The 8,615-nt window shown below is 45.2% G+C and overlaps 1 protein-coding gene across 1 annotated transcript; it reads left to right on the top strand.

The window, feature by feature from the left end:
- The first annotated feature begins 1,810 nt into the window (after positions 1-1,810).
- On the top strand, positions 1,811-8,615 carry LOC109904771 (uncharacterized). The gene is made up of 6 exons (XM_020501915.2): positions 1,811-2,257; positions 2,933-5,382; positions 6,233-6,432; positions 6,591-6,715; positions 7,171-7,285; positions 7,567-8,615. The coding sequence occupies exons 2-6, from the start codon at positions 3,186-3,188 to the stop codon at positions 7,693-7,695; spliced, it is 2,766 nt and encodes a 921-aa protein (XP_020357504.2). The 5' UTR covers positions 1,811-2,257; positions 2,933-3,185; the 3' UTR covers positions 7,696-8,615.

Genomic DNA, 8,615 nt, shown 5'->3' with positions numbered 1-8,615 from the left:
CGTGATCTTGTAGTTTATTTTATTTTATACCTTTGTAAACCTTTATTAAAACCTGTTTTTGCTTTGTCATTATGGGGTATTGTGTGTAGATTGATGAGGGGAAAAAACAATTGAATACATTTTAAGAATAAGACTGTAACCTAACAAAATGTGGAAAAAGTCAAGGGGTCTGAATACTTCCCAATGTTACTGAATTAGCATGGGCATATGCAATTGAGGGCTTCCACCATTTTAATGTAGTCAACTGGGTGAGATTTCCAACTTTATTGGCTGATCCCTCCTAGTGACCCCGTTGGAGTTATGTCCGACCGGGTTATCAGGAGGGATCAGCCAATAGTGAAGATGAAAATTGATTACTTCAAAATGGAGATGTCACGAACGCCATAATGGCAAGGTTACAATGATGAGGCCTCTTTCAATCTCTATCTCAGCCACATCGCTTTCCGGGTCACGTAGCACAGAGGACGTGGGAGAGAGGACAGAGGAAAGTCTTTTGCCCAAATGAGAAAATCCCATAGACTGTTATCCGACCTAGTGAAGGTTCAGGTTGACCTTACCATACCACTTCACTTCTAGGTACATGTACTGTATAACCCGAATATATAATTGATCATTTTTACCACATTAATTCATTTGATCAGTTATGGTTGATACAAATGTTGTGATTTACAGTATAGCCTCATACAACTTGAGTGATATCTTATTTAAAATGCAATATTTTGCTGGCAACATGCACGACCGATGCTCAGGGAGTCATGTTCATCTGCTTACACTGAGTGTACAAAACATTAAGAACACCTTCCTAATATTGAGTTGCACCCCCACTTTTGCCCTCAGATCAACGTCAATTTGTCAGGGAATGGACTCTAAGGTGTCAAAAGTGTTCCACAGGGATTCTGGCCCACGTTGACTCCAATGCTTCCCACAGTTGTGGCAAGTTGGCTGGATGTCCTTTTGGTGGTGGACAATTCTTGATACACAAGGGAAACTGTTGAGCATAAAAAACTCAGCAGCGTTGTTTTTGCCACAAACCAGTGATCCTGGCACCTACTCCCATACCGGCTCAAAGGCAATTCAATATTTTGTCTTGCCCATTCACCCTCTGAATGGCACACATACACAATCCATGTCTCAATTGTCTCAAGCCTTGAAAATCCTTCTTTAACCTGTCTCATCCCCTTCAGCTACACTGATTAGAGTGGATTTAACAAGTGACATCAATAAGGGATCATAGCTTTGACCTGGATTCACCTGGTTGTCTATTTAATGGAATTAGCTGGTGTTCATAATGTTTTGTACACTCAGTGGCCTACTTATCCCAAAACATCATTTTACTTGATCTTTATTTAACTAGACAAGTCATTTAAGAACAAATTCTTATTTACAAGGACAATTTTGCACCGCCCTATGTGACTCCCAATCACAGCCGGATGTGAACCAAGGACTGTAATGACACCTCTTGCACTGAGATACAGTGCCTTAGACCACTGCACCACTCTGGAGCCCATATGGCACATTAGTCATTAGTGCATAGGCATATATCCTAATGCAGTACAATGTGCTAATGTACAATCATATTCTAGTCTAGTCTACGCAATAGCTGTAATTGTAACCATCGTCACCTGTCGCTATTGTGTCTACTAAATTTTATGCCGCGTTCAAGTGCTAGTCGGTACAAGGAAACTCGGACATTTCCGACTTGCTAACTGGTTGAAACGCAGCACGTGTATAACTATAATCAGTTAGCTAGTCGAACTTTTCCGAGTTTCCGGTTTGCTAACTGGTTATAGGTATACATGATACTACATTAGTTCCGACTAGCACATGAACGCAGCACACCTCAAGAGTGGGCTACAGCGATGATGCTTAGGCTACGTGTGTGAGTGGGATGGACGCAAGTATCTTGCCGTCGACATTCTGGTTGCTGGACGCACGTACTGTAGGCTACTGCGGTAAGGACGCAGCTGCTGGCTGGCTTGAATAAGCTGATCAAAGAGACTCACAGAAAATGTTGATTTCATTTTTAAAACAGCCTTTTTGACTTCGATGCAGGCAGAGTGGACCTTTTCCACCTCTAAACAAATTATAGTAGATTATAGAAACCCTCGTCGGCCGATGTTCAGGGAGTCGTGTTCGTGGGAGACGCACGAAATTATTCTACAAGACCTATCAAATGAAGGTTAAGGTTTAGCAAACAACACGCAACGGCAATTACACGTCTGGCAACGTCTCGCTCTGAGAATCTGGGTATGATAAGGTAAGATAAGCAAGCAAGGATGATGATAAAATTGAGTTGTGGTGGCTATATTAACAGCGTCCGTTTAAAATAAAAAGATATTGCGACTGTTTTGGAAACTCTGATTTGTATTGTCTATAGCCACCGTCCTTATTAAATATTCATACGGGTAGGCTTTAAAGCAATTGATACATGTTGAATGCCCGTAGCCGATTAAAACTCTGGTTCTGGGCTAATCATACATGCATCACCTATATAGCCTACTGTGCCCTATCAACCACGGCATATATGAATTTAACATTGTTTGTTTGGTCAAGAACCTCTACTTCATAATATATCATGATAATGTCCACTATAACTATACCGTTTAGGTTAACAAATGTAAGCTCTTTGTGGTTAAAAATGAGGCTCTCTAAAATATATATATAAAAAATATATATATATATTTTTAAACTTGAGCACATACAATACGGCATTTGATTGTGCCCCAAAACACCAATCAAAAATAGGTAGTAAATATTGTGTGAGGATCGCTACATTCAATCTCTCTTGTGGGCTCTTGCAGATATTGATTTGTAGCTTCATTTGACTTTGAGAGTCTTTGTACAGTAATGTCCCTTCCAAAAAATTAAATGAGTTATTGCATAAATGTCTTCCATGATATATCTCTGATCAAATATTTGTTTCTCCTCCTAGGTTGTTTTATTTAGTCTGAACTGTCTTTACATGCCTGACACCCCTTGACAGAAATACTCTGAAGCTGTGTATCTGGATGGAGAACAATTGTTGACAGCACTGTCACTGAATATTACTCCCGAAATACACAGCGCATCATTACTTTGAGTGTCTATTCTTCAGTAGTTGAAGCCTCCTTGGTACATTGAAGTTTGAAGATTTGTACATTAGCCAATAGTATCAAACATATCTTAATCATCTGAAGGCTGCAACAATGATTCAGCAGAACAATAACAACAACTACCCATGCCTGGAGATGTCTTGCTCCCCCAGGGAGGTGCTGCAGAAGTGCCAAAGAAGCTATCTTCCCTTCACAGGATGCTTGGAGCTTGGGGACATGCCCTTAGTCAAGGGCCTTCGGGCCTGGGCTGCATGCTCCAAGAACCGCAGGAGGGCAGCACCTCCCCCCAGGTCCCAAGGAACGTGCCCCAGGCCTGCAGATGGCTACCCAGTGGGACAGTGGGGCAGGCTGGGTTATGGTCTGGGGCTACCGCTGGACTCCAACTATGCCTCCAACCCCAGACAGACAGGCCTGGGGGCACTGGTGACTGTGGCAACATTGAAGGCCTCTGAGGGAGGTGGTCAGACTCAGACACGTTGTCTGTTCCTCAAGACGGAGGGTGGAAGGTGCCTCTACTCCACGGGCAGCCCAAGGCCCTGCACTCAAGGTCTGGCTCCTCAGTCCCCCTCCACGCTGGTGGGCAGCTGGCTGAGGGATAAAGTGGGAGGGGTCAGGGACTCTTCCACGGTTGGGAAAATGGGGGTGTGGGATATGGGAGGGGCCTCAGAGTTGTACCAGGTCAAATCGAGGTCAGCCCGGAGGTGGAGGACGTCCTGCAAGCCTGTGGTTCCCATCCAGGGGAGAGCACTCCAGAGCACGGAGGACTCTGGTAAGCGCACCCTGGAAGGGAGCCAGGAAAGCAGGGACAAAGGGGAGTTTCCCACAACTGGCCAGGACACTCCGAGTGGAAAACAAGACCGAGGGAGTACTAGAAGCCCCAAATGCAGTCACGCTCAGACCAAGACCTGCACCCAGTGTCACGGGTGGAGAGGAGGACAGGGGAGCAGCGAGGGTCAGAGGGAAACTGCTTCTGTATGTGAGCAGGATCAGTCGAGCGGCAGTGTGGAGGGGATTAAGGAGAAAGTGCAGGACAGGACTGGTCTCACCCGGTCAAAGCCCTGTGACTCCTCCCTGCCTCCAGACAACGCTGACCCAGAAAACTGCAGCAGTGACGTCGGGGACCGGGGAAAGCCAGACAGCCCACGCGCACAGGAGGGGCTGCATCCTGAAACCTCCCTCAACAAGGAGCACTTCCAGGACAAACTATGCGATACAGACATCCATACTGGAGGCAAGGATGTGGCCAGTGGTATCATGAGACATGTGGAAGACTTTGATGGCATGGTGGGTGCTGTGATTGGGTTTGTGGATCATATCAAGTCCACAGAGTGTGATTCTGAGAGTCTAGGGGGGAACGGGGGGATAGCTGAGGGGGAGCTGCCCAACAGGTGGATCGATGTTCAAACTTCAGAGAGACACTGCTGCTCTGAGAGAGGCTGCCTCAAAGACTGCTCCACTCAACCACCCAGACCAGCAGGGGGCAGCATTTCGACTGCTACTGATGAGACTGCTTATGGTCAGATAAATCAGGAAAGTAAATCAGATAGTCAATACAATAAGCTTTGTGTGAAATGTCTGCCAGAAGAAAAATATCCTGTGGTAGTGGATAAAGAAGTATTCCATAAATCTGTGCATGGCCTCTGTGAGGGAGAGGAGGGAATCCAGTCAACAGCATCAGAAATTAGGGAACTCTGTGGGGAGCATGGAGAGATACTGCCTGAGGTCAGGAGCACAGACAATGAGACCAGGCTGGTAGGGGGAGACATCACATCCCAGAGAACTGAGCGAGGGCCTCGCTGGGCAACGGAGGAGCATGAGTCCGACCTCACATGTAGAGAGGTGTTTACGGTGCTCACGGAAGAGAGGTGTTTTTCAGATTTATCAGCTACCCTGACTGAGGAGGCCGTAGGAGGGTGGAGGGAGGCAGGGACTGGGCAGTTTAATTCCCTTTTACGAGCCTCTGCTGCTGCTGGCCCTGCTACCTCTGTCACACACTCGCCGCCTAATCCGGCCTCCTCAGGAGCCATGGCAACAGGCCTCCCTGCTCCAAATGGGGGGCAGACAGACGCTGGAGGTTGGGCTCTGGTGCCTCTGCTACGGAGCCCAGGGGAGCAGGAGTGGAAGAGGGGCTGGGACGAGAGCAAGGTGGCCTCCAACGGTGGGTTCCTGGATGGGGGGCCGGAGGTGGAGGATGACTTTGGGCTTTTCATGCAGGCAGAGGAGCAGCCGCCCTGGGACGACCGCTTCACTGCATCACCCCTAGTGCCTTCTGGGAAAAGTGAGAGTGTTGGTAAGTCCCTAGCTTACCGCACCTCAGAAATGTGCTTTGAGCCATGTTAAAGACATCGACGCACATGCAACAGAAAATTCTAGTGACTATCACATGCTCCAGTTAGATTACTGCTGCCTCTGTGACATTAGCATAATGTGAACAGTAGTGGTAACTCTCTTTGTTGTGGTTTGTACCATGCGGCAGCCAGGGCATGTAGACGTGTTGCTCCCGTTACTAATCAGTTAGTCAGGACTGACCTGGATTCTTGAGGGCCCTCTCCCAAGCTCATGTGAAGGTATTAATTATTGAAAGCGCTGCTGGGAATGTAGTGCTAGTGCTGTCGGCTTTGAGATGTAAGCCGTGTTAGCCTCAGGACCTGGGGCTCCATGTTTAAAGAGACAGAGACCCAGGCAGGCAGCTCCTCTGCGATTTGGAACACGCAGGGAGAGAGCCCATCCATCCAAACGTTCCATCCCCATGGAACCTCAAAGACAAAACTCCTAATCATTTGTGTCTGATGGCAATAAAAAAATATATATATTTAAGCGTTGTTGTCATGATTGTCATATGTCAGTTAAATCAGTGGCACTTGCATGGGCTTTTAACCAAGGTGTATAAATCAGGTGTTTAATGACACTCCACAAAGTTTCAAAAACAGGTCAGCTACTGAAACAAAGTACTTTATTTGTGGGCCATTCAAGTCATTGAATGAGGACGGAATGTGAACTAGCTGCCTATTTGGAGCATACACCACGTCCCTGCACTTTAAGGTCGACTCAGTGCATGGAATACCGATCATATCGACTCAATAGAAACTAGCTAGTGTCTAACGATACATTTCTGATGCCCTCTTAATGTTCCCATGCAGCACTTGAAAACCATTCCATCACCAACGAGTCGACCCATTGGACCTCATGTTGGCCAGACCTCTCATTCCAACCACCAGAGGATGCCTGGACAGCCTTCCCAAAGGATTCAGAGGGAGAGGGACATGACACAAGAGGACAGTGGTGGCCCACAAATGCTGTGGAGAAGACGAGGGGAAGATTCTCTGCCAAGGGAAATGTGGTAGGCCTTCAAATCTTTCCTCAGAAGTGACTAAGTCCAGGAGTCAACTTCTTGCATATTCCTATTTCCTATATCTCCAGGAATACATGGTCCATGGGACTGACTGTAAATGATACATACAATTTTTTTCTTCATCTTTCATTTTTTCCATCTGTCAGAACAATGTGTTTGTGGAGTCCTTCCCGTCACTGTCTACTCCCCTGTATGATTGTGATGCTGTTCCCATGCTCAGCCAGCTCCTCAGAAGCATCTTGGATCATGAAAGCTCTGCAGAGGATCATGGGTAAGTGGGTCAAGAGACCACAATGATATTTTATTAAAATCCAGCTCGGGGAATGATTTGGAAGTTTGATCCTGCATTAGCAGAAAATCCGACTCGTATTTCTTCTCAGCTTGCATGTTAATAAGTCCGTTGGAAGCATAATCTGGAATCTTTATAGTTCTACAATTCATGAAATTGGAATTAGCATTCTGAGATGGTTGTTATAAATATTGGCATCTAGTGGAAGAAATTATGACCTTCAAGATAGCATGAAATGTCACCGCCACCCAACAACGACCCTGCTGTTTCAACCCAGAACTAGAGATAAGCTGCATGTCAGACAATATTTCATGCACTGAATCGGTATTGGTTGAATGATAGATTCACAATGATTTACTAGGCTGTGGTGTCATTCATAACTGTGGAGCTCAGTTGTTCCATTCATTTACTTTGCATATCTTTGTTTGTCGCTGTAGCTTACTTGATGGGTTCCATGACCTGAAGAAGATGTTTGGCTTGAAATATAAGAGGGCAAATGCTGTTTCCCGTGAACGGCTTCTACAGTCGCTACATTTGGGCCAGTATGACACGGTGAGTGTCATGTAGTCAGTGTAATGCATGGTTGAATGTGATAACAGGCCTGCTCTGTTTCCTGTTATGGGGCAGAAATGATACAGCCTTAACTTAAAAAGCTATACTATCACCATGACAAATGCTACAGCATGTTCGAGCAAACTGAATGTATAAATGGGTCATTCGTCATGTGGTCATTGGACTGTTATCTGCACTGGCACTCGGATAACAAGCAAATGGGATCACGACTACAGTTCATGTAAATCTTTAGAAGAGTCATCATTTGTTCACGTCTGCAGGAAAATATGACTGGGCATAGAGCAGCCAACTACAGTCCCTCTCTTGGCCTCCCCTCGTCCAGTCAGCACGCACAGGCCTGTGGGAAGAGACGGTTATCTTATGATGTCAACAAGAACATCATGGAATAATCAAGATTTCCACTTTCCCTGACTGTCAACAACACATTGTCTTTACTATGCCCTTCTATGCCAAACCACTAATGGGTCACGGTCTTCATCTCCATGGGGAGAAATAACAAAAAATGTCACAAGATTCAGAACTCAGAGGATGGACCAACTGGACCAGCTGACTATATGGTGACCCTTAATAATGCCCTGTTTTGCTTGACATTTCCCTGGAGTTGGATCAATAGATGCATACCTGTGACAAATTGGATAAAATGAAGCACAAATTATTATTTTTGTCTCACAAATATTCCTAAAATACATGCAGATGTTTACATTCTTAGGGACTCTATGAAATGTTAAAGTAATTTGTTTGTCAGGAGAAGTGGATTTCTATTACCCCTCCCCCTTCGTTCACTCCCACCCTCTTTCCCCCACACACACACGGACTTGGACACAAACACACACTGTCCTCTCCCATCATGTGGTCTGGCTCAACTGTGTGCCAGTGACAACTCTGGAGCAGAATATATACTGTTGGTTTAGCTAACATTGGAGCTCACATGGATCACAGCTCCTTTTCTTATTATTTCAGTACATAATGACCATGTTTACTGAAATGATTACCTTTTTAAATTGGGGTGTTTCTGGCTCTCAGAATTACGTTGTTTTGTACAGGCAAAGAGTGTTATTTTACCAGTACAAGTTTGTTTTAGATCACAAAAACACAATCATGTCATATTAAGACTCCATTTCTTTGTGTGGGGGCAACCCTGGGCAACTCAGTAGGTCTACAGAAAATGTATTTGATGTTTGTCATTTGTACATAATTCCAAGGGAAAAATACTGATATTTTTTCTTTTCTGAGTGGTTCAAATGGATAAAAAAAGATTGTCAACTTGTTCATTGATGTAATAAAATGACACGGTGATTGCTGTTTTCCA

This window comes from Oncorhynchus kisutch, linkage group LG15, assembly GCF_002021735.2.
Source record: "Oncorhynchus kisutch isolate 150728-3 linkage group LG15, Okis_V2, whole genome shotgun sequence".
Lineage (NCBI taxonomy): Eukaryota > Metazoa > Chordata > Actinopteri > Salmoniformes > Salmonidae > Oncorhynchus > Oncorhynchus kisutch.
The sequence above is the reverse complement of the archived record's forward strand: the minus strand, read 5'-3'. Positions and strand labels throughout refer to the sequence as shown.